At 40.3% G+C, this 27,286-nt stretch overlaps 1 protein-coding gene across 1 annotated transcript; it reads left to right on the forward strand.

The window, feature by feature from the left end:
• The first annotated feature begins 524 nt into the window (after positions 1-524).
• KNL1 (kinetochore scaffold 1) lies at positions 525-26,431 on the forward strand. The gene is made up of 25 exons (XM_074586654.1): positions 525-661; positions 1,074-1,113; positions 1,358-1,417; positions 2,980-3,041; positions 3,520-3,569; positions 4,050-4,089; positions 5,310-5,347; positions 5,688-5,740; positions 7,156-12,408; positions 13,198-13,342; positions 14,316-14,383; positions 14,517-14,615; positions 15,438-15,553; positions 17,706-17,796; positions 19,278-19,394; positions 19,971-20,058; positions 20,808-20,876; positions 21,268-21,307; positions 21,424-21,525; positions 21,984-22,084; positions 22,355-22,423; positions 22,570-22,679; positions 23,228-23,346; positions 24,688-24,810; positions 24,922-26,431. The coding sequence occupies exons 1-25, from the start codon at positions 627-629 to the stop codon at positions 25,025-25,027; spliced, it is 7,194 nt and encodes a 2,397-aa protein (XP_074442755.1). The 5' UTR covers positions 525-626; the 3' UTR covers positions 25,028-26,431.
• Positions 26,432-27,286: the final 855 nt, after the last annotated feature.

The following is a 27,286-nucleotide window of genomic DNA, read 5'->3' on the forward strand; positions in this document are numbered from 1 at the left end:
CTGTGGTACATTTTTTGGTGATTTTTTGTCAGGTCCATGGGAGACTGAAGTTATGAGGAATATTGACCTGGTATTGAAAGGCCTGAATTTTGTTGCGGTTTACAAGAAATGTTAGGCAATATTAAACCTGTGTAAGCACTGGCATCCTGTCAGCGTGGGTTAATTCATTTTATCCCCTTATGCAACTTTTGAGAAGTGTTGTAGTTTTCTCTGCTAGTGGGAGCTATTTGCATTTGCAGAAGACATTCTTGGGGTGGAGGGAGAAGCAGCGACTGAAAAATTGTCTTGTGTGTCAGAGCAAACTAGCAAACTTTGTATTATATAAGGTTTGAGCACATTTATCTCCAACAGTTACCAGAATCTTAACTTTAAATAAAAGGATGCCTAACTAGTAAGACTCAAACTGTTAGCACAGTTGTTTTATAATATGATACGTAATAGAAAACATGGGCTTGAGAGGCCTATTACACTTCGGTGCATTCCTGTGACTAAAGAAAGATGGAGAGAAAAATTATAACATCTAAGATTAGTATCTAGTTGTGGTTGTGTGCTACTTTCTTACTGAGGTTCATTAATATTTTTGGATTTCGGTACTGTATTTTCTAGGAAAAGCACTTCCTTCAGAAATGTACAAGATTTACACAGACCCTAACATGGAAAAGTAAGTTGAAACCTTCTAAGAATTTTATTGTGGTATAAATATTATCATTTAGAGGCAAAACTTAATCTGTGCATGCACTTCAGCATCTCTTGAATGCAATGTGTTATCCATTGTGATGAAGAACAGGGAGTTTCTTTGATGGTGTGTAGGAAGGCTCACGGCAGCGGACTCTGGAGACCAACTGACCATGGGGGCTGGAGGGCAATCTGCTGAACTTTCCAAAGCTTATTTTTGGGAACTAGTGCTGAAATGAATGATCAATTCTAAGCAAGCTTGTTTATTTATTTTCACACTTGTAAAAACATCAGAGAAATGAATTTATTAACCTTAAAAGTGTAGCAGTACTGTTCAAGAAATACGTCTTGGTTCAAGTTTATACCCTAATACCCATTTCCCTTTTTTTCCCTTCCAGTGATAATACAGAGCACATCAAAGGGAAGCGACTGTCCTCTGTGAGTAACTTAAAGCATTTCTCAAAAGAAAACCCTGTAAGTGAGTGAAGGAAAGAAAGGGCAGCTGTAAAGAGGAACTTGTTTTCTCATCACAGTTGAAGAAAAGAATTCCAAATGCAAAGAAATAGCCTATTAGATTGATATGATTGACTGGGGCACTGGTGGCTCTTAGAAACTCTCTTCAGCCAAGTAATCAGCTCTTGTAGCTGGAGCTGATCTTCTCAACTATTATATTTCCTTGTAGATTTTAAAGGCTCCGCGAAATCCTCTTGATGATCTGGGAAATGGGAATGAATTGACGCAGGTAGGTTTATTAAATCCTTTCTTGCCAACGCTCTTAACATCTTCAGTTTGCTCCTCAACTTGTTGCTAATTTAACTGTATCACTTGAATAATGCAGATGTAAAAACTCTTGTAATAACTGCTCTGGAAAATAATGTTTGGAGTACTAAATATTATAAGAAATCAATTGAGTTTTTCTTACACTTCTGTTTTACATCAGAATATTTCTTCTATCAAGAAAAGAGGAATAAACAGAGATTAACTGGCATAGCTTGCTGTTGTCCATTTGACTTGAAATTTGATCCACCAGAGTACAAACTGGTATAGTCAGTGAGATGGCTTTACATCTGAAAAAATTCACCCTTCCAATTTATTTAAAGTAAAAGCTAAAAATTAACCATTTTCTTCCAGAAATACGTACAGAATATATTTCACGTTTATAGTGTCTGTTGTTTCTTAGAAATTGTAACTCTAGGCCTGTTCAGTTTGGATGTCTCTTGAAATGCCTTTTCTACCCAGGGCGTGTTCTATGGACTAATGTTGTAGCTGCATCATATATTTATATGATTTATCTGCTGCTGCTTGCAGAACTTGAAAAGTCATTTTTAGCATATAAGGCTTTCAGTGAAAAAGCCTCTAATAATTTCTTTAGAATATGAAATATGAGCCTGAAATACTTATGCACATCTATTTCAAAACTTTGAGTATGAAGAGTGGCTCTCAGTGTTCATTTAAACTTGAATACCTGTTAACAATGATGGACAGTATTGCTAATGAGCAATGTAAGACTATCATATACAGTAGTGTGACATCATTCATAACTGTTTGTGTTGCTGATGTGATTTTAAAAAAATTAAGTATTTTACCAGCTTTGTCTGTCATGTGCATATAACGGGTAGTGCCTGGTATGTTAATACTTTGTGTTTTCTTAACGTGTGTTGCACTGTCCTGAGACTGAGCTATTTGGTTAGGGAAGCTTACTGCAGACACCTGCGCAGCAGTGGTAGGATGAATTAGCTTTCCAGTGGATGTAACGTTGCATTGTTACATACCTTGGGACATTGCATTAATATGATCATGCAGTCAGTGACACCATTTAGACATTTTGAGAAAATGGTGACTTTGATTCTTTCATGAACCCTTCCCTTTCTCCCATAAAGACAAACGAGTATCACTATTTTTTTTTCAGCTCTTGTAATGAAAAACTAAAGAAAAAACGTCTCGCAGCTCTCTTGCTAAGCAACTACATAAGCTTTCCCTAGTATGCCAGACAATATGCCAGACAAAAATCCTTATAACTGGTATTCTGTGCCTTGTGTTTGAAACTAGGCAGGTCTCACAAAGTGATCTTTAGATCCTAATTCTTGTGAGATGGGTGTCTTTATGTCAGGAGAAGTTGGAGAGCTATAAAGTTGTTTAAGAATGTTGGTAAATATCTGTTGTACTTGTTGGGATCATAGATTATTATTTTGAGAAGTGTGTGTGGTTTTGTTTGTTTTTGTTTCATTAAAAGCTATGCTTATTGTGGCTTATGGGATAAGAACAGTTCTCTGTATATAAAAGTGTTGTGTTCTTTATTGTCAGGACATCAATGTAGAAAAACGTAGGAAAAACTCTCGCCGTGTCAGCTTTGCGAACACCATAAAGTAAGTTTGATCTGAAGGACGCAGATCTACATCCTTTATTTAAGCATAAAATGCCAGCTATAGGTAATAATGTGGTACCCCCTAAAACGGCTGTTTGCATATGTTTGTGAGTACTCAGTGAAGGCATACTGGTGATTGTTGTTATTTTGTGTTGTTTTTGAGACCCAGGAGAGCCATTATTCATTTTCTCTTCCTAGCTAGAAAAAAAAATGGTTCAGTGAATTTAATTTATTAGAAATTTTTGTTTCCCTTTAAAGTTTTTTTGTGATTTCCATCTTAAATATGATAATGGCATCTTCCCGCTGGAAAATATGGTTGGGTTCAGTAAGCTTCTGGCTTTTGATAGCTCATTTCGGAACATACTACGGTGAAAAGATTGAAATTAGGGCTGATTTTTTTTTACTTTGTTTTTTTTCTTTGCTTCAAAACAGATAGTCTTGTGTTTTTCAAAAACTGTTTTGTTTTGTTTTTTTCTTAGCTGCAGAGTCTTCGAGTCAGATGTTAAGAATAACACAGCAGAAAGTACAGGTAAAACTCCATTCTCTTCTCCTGATAGGATTCACAGACTGTTAGCAAAAAGATTTTTAGCCTGAATTCAAGAAGTCAGGCCTGTCAGTCACAGGTAAGGAACAATATGGTCAGCTGGCTATCATGGACTGGCTGAAAAACCATTAGTTACTGGCACTGTGGACCTTGTAGCTCAGAAAAGGAATTATTTTCTTAGACAAAATGCACCTAGAACAAAATCTGCCTTGGGGATTTAGATCAAAAGAAGGCTGAGGCTGAGCAGAATGTCATATTCACTCTGTCAAAGATTACCTAGGAAGAATCTGAAAAGCTAATGCACTTTCAAGTATTTTGCTTCCCTGGGGTTTTGCCACGATAAGAATGCACATCAAGAGTGAGAACTTGAGAACATTCTTTTCTGTGAAATTTACTCGTCTCTGACGTTTTCATCATGCTTCTCACATTGTAATGTCTGATTATTTTTTTTTTTACTATTTTTAGAGTGTGCAGCAGATACAAGGAATGATGTGCTGCTTAATCAGTAAGTTTGAAAAAAATTCCCATGACTATAGAGTTCTGTCCTGCAAATACATATCTTCACGTGACACGCAACCGTCAAAATACTACTCTTCAAAGAAATGCAGCATACATATTTATTTAGATATAAAATTGCTCAGTGCTTTTGATTGGTGAAAGAAGGGATACAGCAAAAAAAGGATATAGCTGTGTTGGTGGTCACTCACCAAAAGATAGCGGTTTCTGAAAAATTATGGCTTGAAACTGCGTCCTTCCAAAGCTGATTGCTTGGGAATGCTTTCCAGGAAAGACCCACCAGATTCCGTATGTGATAGACATAGTCTTTGATATTTATTGCTATAACTTTTTCCTTCAGAGGTAGATAAAGTGTTAGTCTGGCCTTAAAGTTCTTGTCTAGATAAAACAAGATGATGGGATTTTTAAAATTAAAATGACCTGGTAGGTGAAATAACAAATTCAGACAGTTTCTATGTGTGAAGGGGAATTTCTTACATTTAAAATGTATAGCAACGAATCACCTTATGTACAACTGTTATTAACTCATGCTTTTAAAGTTATCAACCCAATATAGTACCATGTATGTGTATGCATGTGCGAATAAATATAAAAATCAGTCTCTAGCAAAGGCTTCTTGGTCTTGAAAACGCCTGCCTTCATACTCCTATGTACTATTTCTTAAGCAATTTATCTTTCTTAGACTTTAGCTGTTCTTAATCGTAGAATCACAGAATGGTTCAGGTTGGAAGGCACCTTAAAGCCCACCCAGTGCCACCCCCTGCCCTGGGCAGGGACATCTCCCACCAGCCCAGGTTGCTCCAAGCCCCGTCCAACCTGGCCTTGAACCCCTCCAGGGATGGGGCAGCCACAGCTTCTCTGGGCAACCTGGGCCAGGGGCTCACCCCCCTCACAGCACAGAATTTCTTCCTCAGATCTCATCCAAATCTCCCCTCTTGCAGTGTAAAACCCTTCCCCCTCGTCCCATGGCTCCCCTCCCTGATCCAGAGTCCCTCCCCAGCTTTCCTGGAGCCCCTTTAGGGACTGGAAGTGGAAAATAAGATTGCAACTCAAATTAGAATATATTGCAGACACGTAAGTAGTGTCTGGTATCTGGTGCCCAGTCCCAGGTGAGCTATGCAACAGAATTCTCTGCCTTTTCAGTATATTGCTGAAGCCTTCTGTTTTGAAATCTTTTAACAAACTCTTTACCTAACCTGCCTTTTGTAGAAATGAAGAACCTGAGGCTGTTCCATGTGAGATCACTGGTGAGTTTGGAAATAGTTTTAATAGCAAAATGAATATTCAAAACTATTGATTCTGTTTGAATAATTTTAACATGCTTAGAACAGCCTTCCTGAGCGAGAGGACTGTTGCGTGAATGGGCTCTGTCCCGTAAAGCTGTTTACAGGCATTGTGTTGTAGAAGTACAGGTGGCTCTTGCACGTGCTGAACAGAGTACTGAAAATACTTTCAGGTTATATTTGTTTTTAATAGTATTTACTTACTTAGCAGAATTTGTAAAATGAGTGCATAGGTCTTCAGCTCAGTGGATAAAATAATAAGAAAATAGTTCAACAACTGGAGTATTTCCTCTTCTTTTGACAGGGATGAACACTTTGCTTCATGCTCCTATCCAGGCATCGGTGCAGCAGACTGAGGTATGGGAAGGCTTTTATTTTTTTTGATGCTGAAAATGTCAGTGTCCAAAATATAATCAAATAATTTGTGTAGTAAAGATGAAAAATGTAACTCAGCTGCCTAAAAAATAAATCCTTGTATTCACATAAAATTCTTCTGAAAGCTAATCTATATTTTGAAGTATTTTCCTAATCTGATAGGCGTTATACTGCAATATTGATAAGTCTTGCTTCTAAAATTGCTTGCTAACTTTTCATTACCCGAGCTAATTCCTCCATTCTTTTCAATTCTTATCTAAGAATATGCAAAGGAGCTTATGTTTCAGATAGGTCTGCTTGTGTATTTTTCTTCCCTGGGTAGAATGGATATGCACATATGTACTCTCTGTTCCTGCTGTTAAAAAGCTTTAGACAAATTGCAATGATTAGCATGAACTGGTAACTGAATTTCTTCAGTTGAATCAAGCGACAAAGCACAGAATTCTTAGCCGAGACCTTCACAGGCACAATTGCGCAGAAATCCTGACCCGCGTTACACTTCAGTGATGATGTTACGGCGCTGTGTTGTCAAACAAAGCAATTGTCAAAACAGTCTCCCTTATTGCAATGGCTTCTGACTTTTTTATGTTGAGTTTAAAGATAGGGCTTAAAAACATATGTTTGCTGTTGTTAACGAATGTTAGAAACCAAACAAACCAGTTCAAATCTAGTGTGGATGAGAAGATATATACCAGGAGGCTATAACGATCCGTTTGAAACTCTGTCTCTCCTTGTTTTGGGTAATGTATATGGTTGTGCTTCTTCTAGTATATTTCGTTTCTTGCATTTATAAAATAGCGTATGTAATTTGAAGTAAACATGAAGCTGTTCTTAATCAATATATTCATTATATTTGATTAAATATAGTATTATAACTTGTTACTGCCAATTTATTTTTTTTAAAAAAATAAGTCTTTTAAACCACACGCATACACCAAGCATACCACCTTGGTGCTGCTGCTTTGGGGCACATGCATGATAAGCTGGGCAAGGTTTTTGCCTGCAGCTGGGGGAAGGGAAGGGTGGAGACTGCACTGTAGAGATTTAGAAAATACTGATCCGTAAGACTCAGTAATTGTTCCATGCTTACCAAGATATGTCTAGATATGAAGTCTTTGCCCAGCAGTAAAACTGAGACACAGTCTTTCCAAAAAAGTGATTTAAATATGATATGCTGTAATATGATCAGTTGTCCTTTTCTTGAATGTCCTATTGCTTATTGAGGAGGACTGAAATCGATAATTTTTTTTTTCCAAAAAAAGATGTAAAGATAGAGCTATAACCTTAGGACTGCATTAGTTGACTTCTGTTTTAAATAGAATAAACTATTGGATCATTTGTTTTAAGTGTCAGTAACTGTAACTTCTTCCTCTTTTTTTTTTTTGTTTTTTTTCTAGTGGCATGATGCAGACAACGCCATTCAAAGAACCAATAGGCTTGACACCACCCTCATCTTTTCTGATGAAAATGAAATGGATATGACAGCTAGTCACACTGCAGTGATTACACGTAACCTGAAAAACAATCAAGCTGACACAACTGAGAAGATAGATATCACATCGTTTCTAGCTGGGTTAAACTCTAATAATGGAAAGGCAGAAACCAGCGAAGAATCTGTTTTTTTCTCTGACCCTACAAACCATTTGTGTCCATCTTTTGAACAGAAGGAAGATGCTACTACTGTAAAAAAAATAAATTTCAATGAATTTTTGATGAGCTTGAAGTCAAATGAAAAGGCACTTAATCCTATTGGGGGACCTGAAAAAGAGAATGTTTTTTTTGTCCCACCACAAGTCTCAGAAGACATGGCACGATCATCAGTGGAATTTATACATTCCAATGAACCATCAGACACCTGCAATGTAACAAAAGTCTTTAGAGGGCAAGATGATGGAATGGAAATGACAAAATGCCAGGCATCTGATGTCAAAGCTATGTTTTCTGGTGGTTGTGAAGCTCCACCAGAGCAATTACTGTGTGGGGATGTTACTGAGGCATTCGTAGATGATGGAATGGATATGACAACTAGTCACACTGCAAAAATGTCTTTTCCCTTCTCCAGCGTTGGGAATCAAAGTCTAAACTTCAAAAAGGATTTCCCGTCCACAGAGTTAGATAATCCTGTATTAAAGAGAGCAACTAATCAGCACTTAACTGTTCAGCAGGACCCTCAACTTTGTACAGACAAAAAAGTAACTGTTGCAGACAGACGAGATCCTACAGTGCCACGAACTGTTAAACAAGAGGCCAGAAGAACATCTTCCATCCCAGGATCCATTTCATCTGAGACTGTATTCCGAGGTGATAAAACTCTTGTTTTTTCTAAATGTGATGACATGGAAATTACTGGGAATTATACAGATGTAATCTATAGTGACAGTACCAAAGAAATGAACAGTTCACATCACAGAACTTTTGAAAAGCCAGTTAATACCAACCCTTTGCTAGCGGAAAACAGACGTCCAGCACATGGTGACGGGGACATTACAAAGAGTCTAACATCTTTAGATAATCGAGCTTCTGTGTCATATAAAAATAGTGCACTTGAACTATCTGCAGGCTCAGGTGAACAAATCGAAAAAGTGACCCAAGATCACAGGACTGCTTCAGTGAATGTTAGTTTGGATTCATGTACAAATTCAGTGCCTGCCGGTGTTTCTAAGAGCAGACTTCAGCACAGACTGGCAAACTCTCAACCTGTTTCCCTGCCAGGTGAGAAGACGGTAATATTCTCAGGAGAAGATATGGACTTGACTAAAACCTGTATGGTCAAGGAGGATGGAAAGAACGTTGAAAATGAATCTGCTGCTGCAGTGTTCTCCTCTGTCACCCACAAACCTCATTTTCTTGATAACAGATCTACATCTCTCAATTTAAATGAACAGAAAGAAATGGAAATAACTAAATGCCACGCTGTTGTCATCGATGATCAAAGCAATGGGATAACTGCAGAAGCAAAACAAATGCATTGTAAAATAATTCCAAGAAAGAACCAGAACAAAAATGTCAGTGAAGCTGCAAATTCTTTAGATATGGACAAAGAAAATCTTGAGGTGACCAGTATCACTAGGAATATTAAAAGAAGCCAGGCTATAGAAATGAATACTGAAGATCTTGAGGTGATAGTGGTTGATAAGAAGCTTGGAAAAACATACTTTCAGGCAAGTGGTCCAAGTTCCTGTGCAAAGAGCGTGCGTCCATTACAAGAGCAAAAGAGAGAAGTCCCTGAGAGTATTGTCACCGAGACCTCTGCATTCATGTCTTTGCAAAGTCAAAAAGTTGTTACATCACAAGCTTTGGGAAAAAACCTTCTAAATGCTTCAGTTTTCTGCACAAGTGACAAAATGGGCGTGTTTTCAGATGATCAAACCATGGACATAACCAAAACTCATCCTGCTGCCTTTGATGTTGCCCCTATTAATACAGTACAAGAATACGAGAATAATCATAACCAAAATAATGAAATATCCAAGCAGCTGCAAAACCAGACCTTCCGGTTTTCTGGTGGAGATATCACAAGTCAGACTCCAGGAAGAGAACGTGGGGATTTGAAAATGAACACAAATAAGCAAACTGTTACTCCTTTGGCTCCAAGTGGTTTGTTTATTTCCAGTAATGAGCCCGCTCCCACTGGAATGAAAGGAAATGAACAACTTGGAACAATATTAGGAATAAATGCAAATTGCCAAAACTCAGCCAGGCAAGAGAAACCCCATACTATGAGGGTAGTAAACAAAGTATTGCCAACTCGAGTAGATTCTGAGAGAGATTTTTCAATTGGTAAAACAATTTCTTCTGAAGAGGGTTTTAAAAATCCTCACTCGGTTGATGGCCTGCCCTTGAGGGGTGCTGAAGAGCCGTTACGAGCCAATGCGTGTGAACCACGTAAGGGAAGTTCCCACTTGCCTTCGTTTTCAGAAAAGTCAGTTGTGTTTCCTTCTGGTGAAAACATGGACTTGACTGGAAACAGTGCAACAGTGGCTCCTGATTACATCATCAATGCTGTTTTATCAGAAAGAAAAGCAGTACCAGGATACCTTGTTCAAGATGAAAATAAAATAATGTCCTTAAAAAAAGGGGCCATGATGACAAATAATCAGGAGCAGGCCACGTGCGATGTGTACTACTTGGTATCTGGCAAGAAAATGTTAACCATGACTGGTTTAAAACATTTGCCTTTTGCAGGTGAGAAAACGACCATATTTTCAGAAGATGCTGATATGGACATCACCAGAAGCCATACAGTTTCAGCAGAAAACAAAATAATTTTGCAGCGTAAAAGTTCAAATGATGACATATCCTTAATTTCTGGAGATAAAACTTGTTTTTTTACCTACAGTGATGACATGGAAATAAGTAGACTCGATACTGTTGCAATTGATGAATCTATGCAAAAGGCCGCATCTCAGGGGATGCTTGCCATGGCTAAAAGGGCTGGACGGAAAAGCTTGAAGGGAACAACAGGGGAAAGGACTGTTCTGTTTTCACTGAATGATGAGAATAATGACATGGAGATCACAGAGAGCCATACGGCTGCAATAGGCCATGAAATTGTCTCACGAAATGAGGGAGAGCTTCATTCTGTCTCTTCAGCTCATCCTGTTAAAACTGTTTTTTTCACGAGTAGCCAGGCTGACATGGACATTACCGAGTCTTGCTCTGCTGATAAAAATACCGTCAAAGTTGTATGTGATGCTAAACCAACCTTGGATAAGGAGGCTGGACGGCAAGCACTTTCAAATAGCGAAGCTACTACGTTTGTTATGGATGACATGGAAATCACTAAAACCCATAATGCAGCTCTGGAAGAAAATTATCTGCAAGGCAGGCAACCCAAACAGTCTGTTCCTTTAAGTTCCACAATTATGTTTACGAGTTACCAGGCTGACATGGAAATGACTGAGTCTCACTCTGTTGATGAAAGTATTGAAAGAGTCTTTTGTGAGGATAGACGAAACCTGGCTAAGCAGGTTGAAACAGCCTCCTGTCCAGAGAGCAAAACTGTCATTTTTACTTTGGCTGAGGATATGGAGATCACTAAAACTCATACAGCTGTATTAAGTGGTGAAATTGATGTACAGAACAGAGTGTCCATTCCAGCCACTTCTGCAGTTCCTCCTGATAAAACCATTGTGTTTACCCACAACCAAGATGATATGGAAATAACTGCATCCCATACTATTGCTGTTAATAACAACATTAATGGATTTGAGAACCAAGAAGTGTCACATAAAAGCACTCAGAAACCAGACTTGCATAGTGCGTTGCTGTCTGGCAGAGATGAAATAGATTCTCCGCATACAAATGACCTGAAGGGTGAATATCACACAAAGTCTAAGGATAAGACCAGCATTGCCCCTTCTGCTTCATCAGCCCCAGCATTCCCTAGCGAGAAAGGAGCTCTCAAAGTCCCCAGTGGCGCAACTTTGAGACCAGATTCCACTTATTCTGTCTCACGGCCAGAAGAGACTATGGGTGTGAAGACACCACAGGATCTCGACCTTCCCACAGATAATTCTGTCCCCATGAACAGTCAGCAGGATCTCATACCGCCAGAAAACCTGAAATCAGAGAGAGTATCTTTCAAGCTTCCAAGTAACGGGACCATGGATTGCAGTGAAGAAAGTGGCGATTTGGTATCCGGTGTTTCGCTTCCCACCCAGCAATCAGATTCTTTGAAGGCTTCTTCAGATGCACGTAGTGCTCAGAGAAACCAAGTATTGCAAGATGATTTATCTAGATGTGAAGATTTAGGTACAGATTCAGGCTTGGCTGGAGGAAGCCTTGCTGCAGTTTGTAACAAGGAATCAAAGGAAAATGAGGGACTGCCGGCTGAAGGGGAGACACCTCCAAAAGACTTTCAAATAAACTCTGAACAAACTGAGCAACGTTTGGTCAGTGACAGTCCAAGAGATCAAACAGATCCTACTCTTGCACCTGAATTATCAGGTATTTTAAATGTTTGTTCAAAACTGAAAAATATTAGAAGGAAATCTGCAGTTCTCTCTGTTTCTGAAACTGCTTTTTCTGACCAATTGCCCAAATCAATTCAGCCACAGGATACCTTGAGGTTAGGAAAAAATACTGTAAATGAACCAAATAATTTATCTGATAATAAAGAGCAGGAAAACACAGGTCTTGAATCTGGAGCTGCTCCCATAGATGCAAATTTAGGCATGGCACTTAAAGATAAATACCAAGGAATAAATATCCCTCTAGGCATCTTCCAGCCTAAATTACCGAACAGAAGAAATCCTTCTGTTTCTAGTGTACAAGACATAAACGCAAAATCTTCAGACAAAAGAGAAGCACCAGATTCAGAAGTAGGTGAAAACCCTGGTGAAGCCCCAGGTACCAGCACATCTAGTAGGCAGAACTTCAGCCCTTCTCAGTTTATAGCAGAAGAATTTCTTCCCGTCTGCCTAGAAGAAATGGATTCAAATGAATCTGTGAGCTCTGAACTCGTGGAAAACGCTTGCAATGAGATAAGCCAAAAAGAAATCTCCCCCAATGAAGAGAATCAATTTGAAGAGACAAAAACTTGCAACAACACAAAAAGAGCTTTGGAAGAAGATAAGGAGGATCTTCAAAGTCCAAAGAAGGTGAAGAGGGATGAAAACTTGGGTGGTGAGGCCTCCCAAGACTTGCAGGTGAGCCTAATCGATCGTTATAAAGATACAGTCAGCACTAACAGGCGGGACTTTTGTTTAAATTTTGGGGTGTAAGCAGATCTATTGGTAAGTTTTCTTGTTTCTCTTAACTACCAGTTTGCGGTCATTTTGCTATGTCATTCCCCGTATTTTTCATTGTTTTGCCAAAATAGAACAATCGGGTTGATCTGTGCAACTTTCCTGAGCCACACACAACAGACAGGATAAGGGATAAGTCAATTGTAAATCACTCTCTCCATAGTGTCCTTTTAATCCTTTCGCAACGAAATACTCTTAGTCCTCTGAACTCAACTATTTGCTAGATGTTGCTGAAGGACAATGAGTAAGGCCTAAAGTAATTATTTAAAGTCCAAACATGGATGTCAAGTTTAAATTAGTTTTTTTATAGACAGCACAAATTGCAGCTCAGCTGAATCAAGAAAATCTGTGCAAATAGGGAACATTAATCTCACCTTAAAAATAGGTTTGTACATCATCAGTAGAAACTTTCTAGTTCCAAAAGGTGGAAGAGGGTGCTGTGGTGGCGACTGCTTTGAGGAATGAATGAAGGATTTTGCAGCTTTACTTCCTGTGTGGCATCATAGGAAATGGCTTAACTAGCTATACACTGGTTTGTCATGCTGATTAGATATAAAATGTGCCGATACTAAAAATGAAACAATTCTGAATGTCAAGAAACAGCTACAATAAACTGCTGATCGACTTACTCCTGCATTGTTTCATAGAGCACTCTTAATATTTCCTTGTTTTCAAACTTGCTAATATTAGGTTACTTTTGGCGCTGTGTCTCAGAGCCAAGTAGAAGTTCGTGAAGGTGAAGACCCTCCAAATCTGGCGGCTAAAAGCCCTGACTGTACTCATGCCAGCACCAGCAGCTCTCTGGATTCTGTTAAAGCTGACACGGAATTAACAAGTAAGGCTTCCTTTGTGATAACAGTCTGAAACTCGTGTTCTTTACACTTAATCAAGGCAGAGCCCTGGCCGTAGTATTTATTTCATTTGGGAAAGGCCTTGAATGCCTGTGTCACAGCTTCCCACCCGGCCCGTCAGTGGTTTACATTCTGGCTAGGAGTCCAAGCTGTTCAAGGAAAACCGGGATGGGAAGAAAAAGGAGCAGAGTTTAAGTCCAGGTTTAGTTTCAAGGGCAAGTTGGGCTGATGAGGCAGTTTGAAGCCCCATCTCAAACTCTGCTGGCCCAAAGATGATTTTAAGCTGGTTCTGTGCAAAATGAGACTGCGTGTCTCAGCGCTGCGCTCTTGGAAAAAGACTCCTCAGAGCGCGTTGCAGGGACAGGCTCTAAGCAGATACAGCCCCCAGGTTTAATTAGCTCTTGCTAATTAGCTGATACCTAGCAATGAGGCAGAAATCTGCCAATCATCTGATAAGTGATATCTTGCTTCTATTCACAAAACCAATTCCAATTTGGCCCTCTGCAACCATGAAAGCATGTGCCTTATCCAGTAGAAGCTGGGCTCCTTCCTTTGAGTGAGAAACTAGCCCTTGTTGGCTCAGAACTCGAATGCCGTGTTTTCACCTTGAAAGCTCAGTCTATGCAGGATGCCCTCTGCAAACTGGTTGGAGCCCTTCTTCACTTTCATTACTTTTTAGTGTGTTACATGTGGCTTTCCTCCCATAGAAAAGTGAACTCTGTCATTTCGTTACTGCTCTGACACAGACTTTATTCTACATTAGATTCTTAATCTAGTCCGGCTTATTTGTCACAAGTAGTTGTTTCCTCAATGACTTCATTCAGCACTGGAAATGCACAGAAAGGTCAAACTCTACATTAAAATAGCTTTTTTTCCAAAGCTAATGAACTTAGGTACGTATTTCTGTAAGAATATTATTAACCCCAGCAATATCCCCCTTTTGTTTTTCCTGGCTAGTTCAGCGGAGCAGTCAGATGGAGTCTCTGCTTCTCACAGACAGCATTTGTGAAGATAACTTACGGGAGGTACGTAAACAGCTGAAAGATGCTAACTTCTTGTCCTAACAGGAAAAATACTTGTGCGCATATATGCAAGTAAGCGTTCTTGCTTGAAAAATGTACTTACTACTTACCCGGACGTTTTCCCTAATCTTTACAGAAATTTCAGAATGGTGTTATCACAGTTGGGGAGTTTTTTACACTTCTTCAAGTCCATGTTACGATTCAGAAGCCCCGGCATAGCCATGTTCCAGCCAATGTGAGTATCTGTCCTTTGAGATAATGATATAATTGACCTTAAATTATATTTGTCTTTTTTTAAAAAAATTTCTATCAACTAACCAGTTTGTATTAAAGGCCTTTAAATGAATTAAGCCAGAAGTCAGTTCCGCCTTGACAAGTGTGTTAGACCCTGTGTGCTTCCTCCTCTCTCTTTGCTTGTTCACTTCCGAAAAGTCTGATGGTTTTTTTGCTCAGTACTGAGAAACAGAATAGATTTCAATCTGTTAACGAAATACCATATATTCAGGATTATCTGTTCTTGGATAAATACGGCAATTCTTGCCTTTTTAACTTGTTTTAAGGGTGATAATTTTGAAAGTTAGAATTAGAAGCTCAGTCTAACCTTTTCACTTTATCTTCTTACCATGTCCATCAGCCACTGAAATCAGAACCCTGAAATGCTGCTCTGCCTCCTCCTACCTCTTCTACTTTCTCCCTCTTAAGTGCTTCACCATGACATTACTACTCTTTATTTCTTCCCCTTAAGTCTGTTCTGCCTGAACCCAGGTTCAGTATCTTTATCCCAAAAGGTCTCCGCTGAATTCATGTAGACATGGGAACTATTTTTTTGTGTGCAGACAAGTACCACTCGCTCAGCACCAAGTTACTACCAGTAAGGCAATAATCTTACTTTGCAATCGTCCTGAACACAGGGCTGTGTAATGTTTCTGTTCTGCAAAAATCAAGCTTCCGAGTCTTTTACTGGCTCCTGTACATGACTTAATTGGAAGTTAGTTTCTGAAAAATATGCATCTTTTTTTTCTTTTTCTTCACAATCTTCCCCTCTGTTTTTCCCCAGTGTGCAGTCAGTGCACCACCTACTCCAGAAGACCTCATTTACAGCCAATACATTTATCGCCCCAAGCTGCGTATTTATGAGGAAGATTGCCAGGCCCTTTCTCAGAAGATAGACGAGTAAGTGTTTTTTCAGTCAGAGTATATCAGTAATTTTATTTTTTCAGCTCTGGTTGCATGCAAAGTGGCCTGAAGACAGTTCATACACTACATACAGGAAAAATAAAAAAATTATAGTTAACCTACTTCATGCTGGCAGCCAGTTTATTACAGATTCAGATGGTATAGGGCTAACTCTTGGGGAGGAGTTGTGGTTATGGAGATAATTAAAGTTTGATTTTCCTCAAGTAATTTATCTTTTACTAAGTCCAGTCTTCAAAAAGGGCAAGAAGGAGGAGCTGGGGAACTACAGGCCGGTCAGCCTCACCTCCATCCCTGGAAAGATGATGGAACAGCTCGTTCTGGGCGTCATCTCAAGGCATGTGGAGGAAAAGAAAGCTATCAGAAATACTCAACATGGATTCACCGAGGGGAAATCATGTCTGACTAATCTGATAGCCTTCTATGATGGCGTGACTGGATGGATAGATGAGGGGAGGGCGGTAGATGTGGTCTACCTTGACTTAAGCAAGGCGTTTGACACAGTCTTCCACAGCATTCTCATAGGGAAGCTTAGGAAGAGTGGGCTTGATGAATGAACAGTAGGGTGGATAGAGAACTGGTTGAAAGACAGAGCTCAGAGGGTGGTGATTAGGGACACAGAGTCTAGTTGGAGGTCAGTGACGAGTGGTGTTCCCCAGGGGTCAGTACTGGGCCCAGTCCTCTTCAATATATTCATCAATGACCTGGACGAGGGGACAGAGCGCACCCTCAGCAAGTTTGCCGATGACACAAAGGTCGGGGGGGTGGCTGACACCCCAGAAAGCTGTGCCACCATCCAGAGAGACCTGGACAGGTCGGAGATCTGGGCAAAGAGGAACCTTATGAAATTCAACCAGGGCAAGCGCAGGGTGCTGCACCTGGGGAGGAATAACCCCCCGCACCAGGACAGGTTGGGGGTGACCTGCTGGAGAGCAGCTCGGTGGGAAGAGAACTGGGAGTCCTGGGGGACAACAGGATGCCCATAAGCCAGCAATGGGCCCTTGTGGCCAAAAAGGCCCATGGCATCCTGGGGGGCATCAAGAAGAGTGTGGCCAGCAGGTGGAGGGAGGTCATCGTCCCCCTCTACTCTGCCTTGGTGAGGCCGCACCTGGAGTACTGTGTCCAGCTCTGGGCTCCCCAGGTCAAGAGGGACAGGGAACTGCTGGAGAGGGAACAGCAAAGGGCTACCAAGATGCTGAGGGGACTGGAACACCTCTCTGATGAAGAAAGGCTGAGGGATTTGGGTCTCTTCAGTCTGGAAAAAAGACCGCTGAGGGGGGAGATCTTATCAAGGCTTGTAAATACTGAAAGGGTGGGTGTCAGGAGGATGGGGCCAGGCTCTTCTCAGTGGTGCCCAGGGACAGGACAAGGGGTAACGGGCACAAACTTGACCATAGGAAGTTCCATCTCAAGACGAGGAGGAACTTCTTTGCTGTGAGGGTGGCAGAGCCCTGGCACAGGCTGCCCAGAGAGGTGGGGGAGTCTCCGTCTGGAGACATTCAAACCCACCTGGACGCGTTCCTGTGCCACCTGCTCTGGGTGACCCTGCTCTGGCAGGGGGCTGGAGGGGATGATCTCCAGAGGGCCCTGCCAACCCTATGATTCTATGATTCTATAATGGTGTTTCGGTTGCACATCAGAAGAGTTGGAGTAAAATTTTTCAAATTATATCAAAAATGCTCAAACATAGAAAGCAGGATTGTAACAGGTTACGATCTGTTGTTCCAATCTTCCAGTGTTTATTAGATTGAAATACAGTTACATGACTTATTTTCTTATCTGAAGGTCACTTCTGGCCTGATTCATTATGCCTTTTACAACTTATTTTGCAGAAACAAGTTTTATGATAAAATTCAGAATCAGCGGTAAGATTTTTCCCAGCCTCGTTAGCACCACTTCCTATTTCTTTGGCTCTCTAGCTCTCTACCTCCTCTTCGGACCTGCCCTCCACGCAAAGACTATAGGAAATGAACTTTATACTATGTGCTAGAGTTTAACAAACACGGGCCCCATTTATTCAAGGCTTTAGAAGGTCTCTCCAAGATGTAAGACCCAACTACCAGCGTGCTGCTTTATGTGCTCGGTGCAGTTGCAACAGGACTTCCTTTCAACTTTTTTTTCCACATTTCAGGTTAAAAGTGTATGCAAATATCCAAGATGAACTCCTGGTGAATGTGAACAAGAGTTTGTGGGAAGTAATGAGAACCTGCTCTGATGAAGAGGTAATACTGCATGAAGAGATAATGTTGTTTCTTACATAATGAAGAATTAAGGTTAATTTATGTATTTAAATAAAATAAGAACCAGAATGGTCACAGAATCACAGTAGGGAGGCAGGTGATACAAAGCAAAATATTTTCTGAATGGACAACTGCTATGAGATCTTCTAATACATCAGGAGAATGCAAGGATATGTGCCCTTTAAATATATTAGAGGGAATATGTTGTTATAAACCAGAAAAACTTGATAATTCAAGTTGATAATTCAGACTAGTTTAGGGCAGAAAAGAGAAGAGAAACTAGAGGGGCCTAAGCAAACAGTGCAACTTTGGGAGGAAAAAATGAACTGCTCTTACAGAAGAGGCTCTGGTGCTTCATTGATGCAGCAGAATTGGCCATTAACTTAAGTGCTTATTTAGTTCAGAAAGACGTGTGACGTTGCAAGACATAAAATGAACAGAAAATAAAACTGCATAGGGGATTTGGAGTGTAACAATGTTGTTGTGTGCCAAAACAAAAGAGGAAGCCAGAGGGTATTTAAAGGAGAATGTTAATGATTATGGGCACAGAAAAGTACAGCAAAGACATTTGCATTTAAAACCCAGAAGTATTATGAAAGTATCCCAGCCAGAACTGAGAAGTTAGATGAAGAGATTCTGTTTTCTGTGGGTTTAATGCCAAGAATAAAAATCTATTCAATGAAAATAAAGTCTCAAAATTGATAAAAGACAGTATTTTTCATAGTTCATAATTAGATTGATATAGGATATCACAGAGGCTAGGTTCTTAACTAGATTTGGGAAGAATTGTGCTTATGAACAATGAAAGCACCTAGAACACTTAGCTAAGAATAACAAATTTGAAAGCTTATTAAGCAAATCTCTACACGCTACAATTAGAATGATACCACCTAGTGGAAACAGGCAGATGGCAAACATTGTAGACAAAAGCTTTCTGTACGTTCCTCTGCAGCTTCTGGAGTGACAGCTGTCAGAGAAAACATGGAACTGCATGATCTGTAGCTATGTTCTGTTAAAAGAGATTTTAAGCTTTACTACTCTTGGTTTGGGTTCTGCCTGGACTTCCGTGGGTATTCCAGTTAGCCTCCTTGACTGAAATGGGGCAAGCGTTCTAAATACATGTCTTGAACAACTGGGAGGAGAGACATCCGATGTATTGACTGAAATTGCTCTGGTTTTTGGTAGAAGCATATCTTTAGTTATTTGTGCAGCTCCCTATTTGAGTAAAAATCTTGTTGGGTCTTTGCGAATAAAATCAGTTACTTTAGTAGGCGACTGTGCTTGAATTTACAGGGATTGTCCAGTCTTAAATTTGATTTAATTTGCAAGTGTCATGTAATACTGCTACTAGAGAAATGGGATATTTGGAGGAGCAGAGAAGGGAGAAAGAGTCTAAAGGGTCAGTTGAACAATCTTGTGTTGCACATTCCCATTCACTTTTCTGTATTTTCCACTCATTGCAGCTGAAGAGCTTTGGAGCAGAATTGAACAAAATGAAATCCTATTTCACCAAGGAGAGTAAAATCTTGGCTCACAATGAGAAAGCGACATTGTACAGCAAACTGCTGCAGAGCGCGCAGGTAAAGTGCCGCAAGGCTGCAGGGCTTTAGCTTCAAAAAAAAAAAAAGGAACTTTACCATATTTCATCCTTTTTTTGACTGTCAAGCCTAATTATTGTATGTAAGCGTGCATTCTCTTGAAAGTTTCCTTCTTATTAAACATACTTCCCTTTCATTTATATGCCCATCGGGACAGTGACTTTCTTGCACTTACACCACGGGAACCTTCTGCCTAAGGGTTTTGGCAATTAAAGAAACAGTGAAAAATGGGAATATTAAAGGAAATGCCATCAGAAATCAGCTCTTCATACTGCAGTAACATCAATATTAGTAACTAACAAGGAAATGCAGATGAATTTATTTATTTCCATGTCTCGTCTTATCCCTTCATAAGGAAAGTCATTAGGAAAGACACATTGTTCCATATCAAGTACTTTCTTACTCACAGCTACTGCCGTAGTGTTTGTCAGTCTGCCTCTTCGTTCTAATCACAGATTCTTTAATTGGTTTCTTAGCAAGCAAAGATCCACATGGTGGTCCCAGAAGACAATTCAGCTTTTTAAAAAATGTCATTGACTTACAATTTTCCCATCTTAGGAACAACATGAAAAGCTACGGTCAAGAATGGAGAAGGTGGATGAATTGATCAAGGAAGCGGAGAGCTGTCTTGTTGCTCTGGAAGCAGGTGTGTGTTTCCAAACTGGTGACTGGTATGCTGATTTCTATATTTTTCTGCAGAGCTGCTCAGTTCAAGATTCTGTGTTTGGTGGTTGCTTGGAATTTTACAGTTCCTTTGTTGCAAGTATTTCTTAGGCCGGAATGCCGTCATTTGTGCCTGCAAGCTTGTCTCATGGGAATCACTCACGCATCACATGAAGAGTAGGAGTGTATCTGTGCTGAAATACAGAATTATAATTGTAGTCTATGAACCTGTTAGCAAGCTGGCTAGATCTGCTAGCCATAACGGCACATAACTGCTGGCAGCACGCGGTTCAGAAGGGCTGCACAACCTGCCAGCGATCCTGCTGGTGGGCAAGACTAAGCTTTGCACTCCAGGAGTGTCCTGTTTTCAGCATCGTAGCTGGATGCTCTAAAACTTGCTCAGCCGTGTTCGCACAAGCTGCGCTCAGTACTTGGCGTTGCTGCATAATGATATTCTCTGTATTTGTGCTTCTTTTCTTCCAACTGAATTTTCTTCCAATGCCTTAAGCAGAAATCAATTGCACAGTAGCAACTTTGAAACAATGCAATAAAAGGAGTTTTCCTTGTTATCTGTTACTTTTTGAGGTTTTTGGTAGATACCCTTCCAGCTTTTTGTACATTTTTCTTAGTTAGCTTTGAAATACTAAGATTTATAGAACCCACAGACAAATAAAATGGAATCTAAGTTTGAATCTGGGAGTTCTGCAGAGACCTGATACTTCTTTCCCATAGATTCTGACTGGGAAGAATGGGAAGCAGACTGCGGTGATGAAACAGCAGAAGGGAAAAACCTAGGGAAAGGTAATGCTACCAGCTGAATGGCACTTTTTGGTTTGTTTTTTAAATTCCGATATATTAATTCTGACATGGATGCAAACACCACTGCTTTCTTTTCCACATTGGATATAGCTAATTACACAGATGTTAATGTATGAAAAGGACTGTTTTTCCTCTGGAAAAATGGAACTTTTGAACTTGGTACAGTGTGACTTGAAGAATGTGCATTGGCTGTCATGTTCGGCACTTTATTGTTCAATAATTACTAATCTTAGTTGACCGCATATCTATATCCAGGTAGGAGTAACAGCCCTCAAGTTGAGATATTTCCTGTTGTTAAGCACAGTGACTGCAGAGCAAGTCAGGGCTTTCTCTGCTGCTCTCTTCTCTCATAGCTTTTTTCCCTTTCTCTTAGAATTGAAAAGCCTGCAAGCCCAAGAAGAGGAACTGCAAAGGTGAGATATCAAAGAGGGTCTAAAGAGCTTAAAAATAACATGTGCACATTCAGGTTTTAGAGGGTTGGTGTGCTTTTAACCAGTGTGCTACATCTCATGTTGGCTTCTCTTTGCAGAGAACTGTCGGATCTGGAGGCTGAGAATGAGCAAATGCTTGTTCAGATGAACCAGCTAAAGGAAAAAGAAAAAAGCTGCCAGGAACTCCTGGAGAGATATGAGTAAGGAAAAGACCTCCAGGTTTTATTTTTGTCAGCTAGTTCTGGGGCCTCGCGTTTGTATGTAAATGTTTCTGGTTTGGGTTTTTCTTGTTATTTGATTTGGGAAATCTTTGGATGCCCATCTCCTCGCAGCCTGGGATAAGCCATAAAGCCTCGGGGAACTTCCCCGTGTGATGCGCTGTTTTTCTGTTAACTACTTTGCAGTGATACTCTATGTTTAGTCTTTCTATAGCCAACTCGCCTCCAGTTCCAAAATGAACATTTATGTAAAATGAATAGTATTATGCTTGTGTTCCCAACAGATTCTTACATTCTGTTGGAAAGTGAAAATGTCATTGGTATATTATGTGATAATAGCTGCAGGTGCACTTAATAATCTGATCTTTGTCCTTCAGATAATTGTGTTGGTTGGTTGGTTGAAAGTTAGGGTGATGGTGTTTTCCCCCCCCTCTTTTTAGCTTCTCTGAGTGGGAGATTACTGAATGGAGTGAACAGCAGGCGGTCTTTAACTTTCTGTATGATGCCATTGAACTCACAGTTGTGTTTGGACCCCCAATAGGTAAGTTGCAAAATTGGTAGGTTTTATGAATTTGAAAGCTTAAATAGTTACATAATAGAAACTTAAAGTTTCCGTATTTGTGACGATCTGCTAAAGGGAAATAGAAAACGTACAACAGCAGGAGAAGTCGCTTTCGATATGTTTATCAGTGCTTTCTGTGAAAATTCAGGAAAGTATGTAATGAATGGCTGTTTCTGAGGAGGATGAGCTGTAACTCCAGAACTAAGTATGGAAATAATTACTGTTTGCATTTTTTCCTTTCCTTCTCAGATGGTGATGTTTTTGGTGAAGATCCTTCCCGAAAGATAGTTAGCCTGAACTTTGAATCTCTCTTGGACGGTAAGATTTTTCGAGTAGCTTGAAAGTAGCTGCCCTGATAATCTCTTCTTGGGGAAGACATCTGTAAATGTGTGGGTTATCTGCTAATGTATTACTGTATGGCTTTTAAAAGATTTCTGGCAACGTGTTTTTCTTTTGCATTACAGAGGAAAAAGCTCCACCCTCCTCATGTTTAGTCCAAAGACTCATCTTCCAGTTTATTGCAAGTCAAGGATGCTGGCAGGAAAAGTGTTCCACGCTGTACTACTTGCCCCAGGTAATATCCCAGGAAAAAGGGCTCTGGAGAAACATCTTAAATCTTTTCTGTCACAGAGAATAGAGCTGATACTGAGAGCAAAAGCATCTTAATGAATGCTTCATCAGTGCAGATCAAAATCTGCCTCCTGAGTATTCTGAGGTGCCTGGGCAAGAATCCTAAAAGCTGTGATTTCTTCTTTGTTTGCTGCATCAATGTCTGCCTGTCTTACTGATATTTTTTTTAAAATCCATTCTTTTTCCGATAGTAGCAATTAAAGAATTGAGCTGAATGCCATTCTGCTTCCTAAATGGTTTAAATCGCCAAGCCAAACTCGGTGTTCCTGCATGTCAGTGTATTCCTGTTTACAAAGCTGGAGGGAGAAACTTAGGGCAAAGAATGTATATTTGTTGTTATGTTTGTACAATTGCATTTTTGCATCCAAACTGAGATACCAGTTAAACTACATTTTTTTGTGTGTGTACTTTCTAGGATAAACTGCATTTTCAAGTGTCACACAGTTTACCAGCCTAGCGCCAATGCGATTGCTTTTCTGATTGCCCACTTAGGTTCTTCATGATGCCTCTCTGGTGGTGAGTCGTTGCAAGGTCTTAGGAGAGGAGATTGAATTTCTGGAGAGATGGGGTGGAAAATTTAATCTTCTGAAGACAGAGGTCAATGACACAAAGTGAGTAACTTCAGATGGAGTTTACACCAGTCCCTCAGAGAGTGTCTCTAAAAAATCAGGAACCAAACACTGAAATATTTTCAATTTGGTTTTCTTGAAATTGAGATTTTATGCCACTGTTTTTAACAACAATCTAATTTATTTTAATATGATTGCACTATAATACTCAAATGCATGAAAATTAAGCTGTTCTTGGATTTAGCCAATTTCCGTACTATCACGTAACCTCTCCTTCCTTGCCGCTTTCCTGTTTCACTTGACTCTCTCACTTAAAACTTTACACCAGAGTGTAGCAATGCAAAGGAAACAGAGACGGGAATTTACCTGTAGCTCAATGCTTTGTTTCTTTTAATCTTCCATTTGTTTCAGGCAAGCAGAATCAGTTGTTGAAGGACAAATGCACTTACAGCTAAAGTTTATTTTCTTTAGTTTTCATTTTCTCATACTACTACCCGATTTTGCGGCATGTCCCAGTGCAACAAGATAAATACTACTTCACCTTATCCTTCTGTTATCGATGTATATCCTTAACGAAGAAGTGCCCCGTGAGCCTTGCTCTGCCTGTCTTGATGCTGTTCCCGTTGGTTGTTCTAATTTTGTTGCACCCTTTGCAAGAGTGGTGTTGTACCAGATGCCAAAAATCTCATAAAAGCTGTATTTAGTTAAGTCAACAAAACAAATGCAAGGGCAGCTTGCGCTCAGGATGTTGCAAATCGTGGGAGATTTACCTAGAAAAGACCTGGTTTGTGCTTGTTCTAGTTTACTATCCCAAAGCATCTGCTTCCTGGGCGTTGCGTCCTCGGTGATGGTCTTACCCATATTTCCAAGAAAATTCAGCTCTGGCCTTCCTGCACATTGTCATAGGCAAGAGTACTGCACTAGAGAGAAAGCTGCCCTGATTTAAATAGGATTGGATTCATGAAATAAGCTTAGAAATTTGGAATTGGAGGTAAATCAGTCCCACTTAAAACTTCAGAAAACTTTAGCTACCTAGGAGTATTTTATGTTACCTAGAAAACGTGTTTTTGATTATTACTCTACACTCTCCCATAATTTTTGAAAGGCTCTGTGAATTATGTGTGTATTAACTTTTTCTGCGAGGAAAGCTGGGGTTTTGTATTCTAACTCAGTGTCAGAATGCTGACAATATGAGAGTGGGAAGGTTTTATCAACCTTATTTATGAAGTTCTGTTAGTCTGTGCTGGAACTCTTCAGAAGTTACTGAGCTTGTTGCATCAATTACAACATTTGTTTTCACTTCTGGAACCTAATTCAAAGGCGGTAGCAGTCCACTTGAATATTTTGTATTGATCTTTTTGTTTGTGTTTATTTCGCATACAGAGTGAAGCTTTTGTTCTCCGCTTCCACGGCTTTTGCCAAGTTTGAATTGACCCTGTTTCTATCTGCCAACTACCCGTCCGCTTCACTGCCTTTTACTGTCCAAAACCACATTGGGAATATCGGGTGAGTTGCACAGAAAGAACCACTCCATAGGACTTCCATTTCAAAGCGAGGGATGGGGAATTAAATGCTCCGTATCCTCTCAAACACGTGTGATAATTTTGTCGTTCCCAGGGAGGAGGAAATTTCTGCTGTTCTCTCCAAAGTACCAATCGGTTACCACTACCTGCGGAGAATCGTCAGCTCGATTCATCAGCATTTGCTGCAGGATCCCCGATGACTCGCTAGATCCGCAGGCGGCACTGAAGAAGTCGGACTGTGGATATCTTTGATTTTAGCCTTGTGAGAATTGAAGCTGTCTCTCACCAGAAGGGGAGTGCTGTTCACTCCTCGGCTCTTTAGTGATCTTCTCTACTAATCAATTTCCAGGATGCTTGGTGGAGGCCACAAGTTTTCATAAAAGCAGAGGTCTCTAAAAAGGAGAAGGAGGAATTTCTTATGTTCTGGATTTGTCCAATCTGCCTTTTACCTTCTTTCAGTCACGGCTGGTCTTGGCCTCCTTGTACATATAGTCTGTCCTAGTATGGATATTCTCCTGACGTAACATGTTCATTGTGTTGAGAGTTGATTTACAGAGCTCTTGTATAAAACAATGACGACTATCTTCTAAATTAACGTGACTGAAATTTACTTTCAGTATCATTACTTCACTACTTCGTAGCATATTGCATCGCGTCTGATTTTTATCAGTTTCCTGGAACCCCTCCCAAAACGCCAAAACCACAGCCCTGCTTCTGATTAACCAGCCAACCTGTAGTAATTGGCGAGGTGGCCAAAGTCGGGGTGCTTGTCTCATGGAGAGTGAAGATCCCTGTGCTCGACCACAGCCTTTGCGGTGCAAGAGGCTCCACGCCAGGGGGTTCCATCGGTGGGATCCTCTCCCACAGGAAGTTTGTCCTGACACTCGGTGTCTCTGTCCATCCAGGACAGCCCGTCTCTCGGCGCTGGGCCCTCGAGTTTGCGAAGCGTTAGGATGTCCGTGAGGAGACGGAGCTATTTAAATTCAGGCGGTCTCTGTAACGCCGTCGGCGCAGCCCAGCCTGCTTTTGTATATATTTTGTATATGATGTGGCTGAGCTGCGGGAACTGGGCCGACCCCGATCGTGTAGACGTGCCTCAGTGACCATTTCTCAGCTCTCCCTTCGGTAGGCAGATGCAGATTTTTGTATCTGTGTAAAATATGTTGAATTTAAAGGTGTTTTCATATGTTTGTGTTTAAAAAAGTTTGTCTTTTTACAAATTTTCCTTCAATTTGAAGGTGGAAGTTCATTAAACATTTGAATTATTTCTCTTCTTTCTTCAAGTTGTGATTCTTGGCTGCTCCATTTCGACCTGTGACGGAACATTTCCCTACTTTATTGAAATACTTTGTTAGCTCTTTGGGAGGACGTTTTGGAATATGAACTTGTTTGGGTGGGGTTTGGGTTTTTTTCCTTGCATTTCCTAGTGTTAGCTTTCTATGGCCTGGATTTTGCAGGTTTTGTTTTTTTTTTAATTAGAAAAATAGTGCCTAAGCTGCAAATGACTTGGGAATTGTACCTGGAATTACTCTGAAGTGTGCTGGGGGGGCTGTATCAGTACCTGGAATTACTCTGAAGTGTGCTGGGGGGGCTGTATCAGCACGGCCAAGCAGCAGAGGGTGCTGCAGCAGAACCTGGGGAGCGCGATCCAGCGTGGGCTTTGTTGTCCCTCTGGGTTAGTTCTCTTTCGACGTCTTTACAAGCCAGAGAATCTGATAGTTATCAGGTTCTTAAATTCACTAAAGACTGAAGTGAGGTTTTGGTAGAGTTTATTACTGGGTATTGAATCAAAGTAGCAGGGGAAACAAAGCAAAAGAAAGCCATGCATTTGCAGCAGAAAAAGGGGATTTGGCAGAAATTGAGCCGCTCCAGTTTTATTTTTGATTTATATTTGTACTCGATGCTCATATTTAACCTCCTTTCAGGGCATCAGGACTTAGAGATCATACCATCTGTCATCTATAGGGCCTAATGTCTTACTGTTAAAATCTTCACAGCGATAACATATTTACAGAAGCTATATTCTTTTGCACGCCAAATTTGGATGAGAATGCCATTGCTAAGCTTGTCACACGGGGTGCTGCTGTCACCATTGCTCAGTCACAGAGCCGCGTCGCCAACATTAGAGAACCCGCTGCCATCAACAGGCCCCCGAGCCTCACAGAGTAGAGCTGGGATGGGGGAAAAGGTAAGGGAGAAGAAATTAATTACATTTCAAGAATTAATTTACTTATCGGGAGGGGGGGAAGTCTATAGATGAATTCTTATTTCATATTTGTTAATGTAATACTAGCTGTGAAGGGCGGAGCGCTATTGTATTTTTATACTAATAGGGTTGGGACGTTGTTTTGACTGTGGCTTTAGTGATTAATTCACAGCTGTCAGTAATAGAGCACATCGGTTTATTGCATTTAATTTAAAGCACGTGTTCTTGTCAATTTGGAGATCATCCATGAGCA

The sequence above is a fragment of the Larus michahellis genome, chromosome 4 (genome assembly GCF_964199755.1).
Source record: "Larus michahellis chromosome 4, bLarMic1.1, whole genome shotgun sequence".
In the NCBI taxonomy this organism is placed as follows: domain Eukaryota; kingdom Metazoa; phylum Chordata; class Aves; order Charadriiformes; family Laridae; genus Larus; species Larus michahellis.

What these genes read in the sequence shown, in the direction of transcription:
- KNL1 (XM_074586654.1), top strand. Translation starts at nt 627, where the DNA reads ATGTACAAGATTTACACAGACCCTAACATGGAAAA. An exon ending in ATGGGAATGAATTGACGCAG is followed by an intron (nt 1,418 to 2,979) that starts GTAGGTTTATTA and finishes CTTTATTGTCAG; the next exon opens with GACATCAATGTAGAAAAACG. An exon ending in TCTTGTTGCTCTGGAAGCAG is followed by an intron (nt 20,059 to 20,807) that starts GTGTGTGTTTCC and finishes TCTTTCCCATAG; the next exon opens with ATTCTGACTGGGAAGAATGG.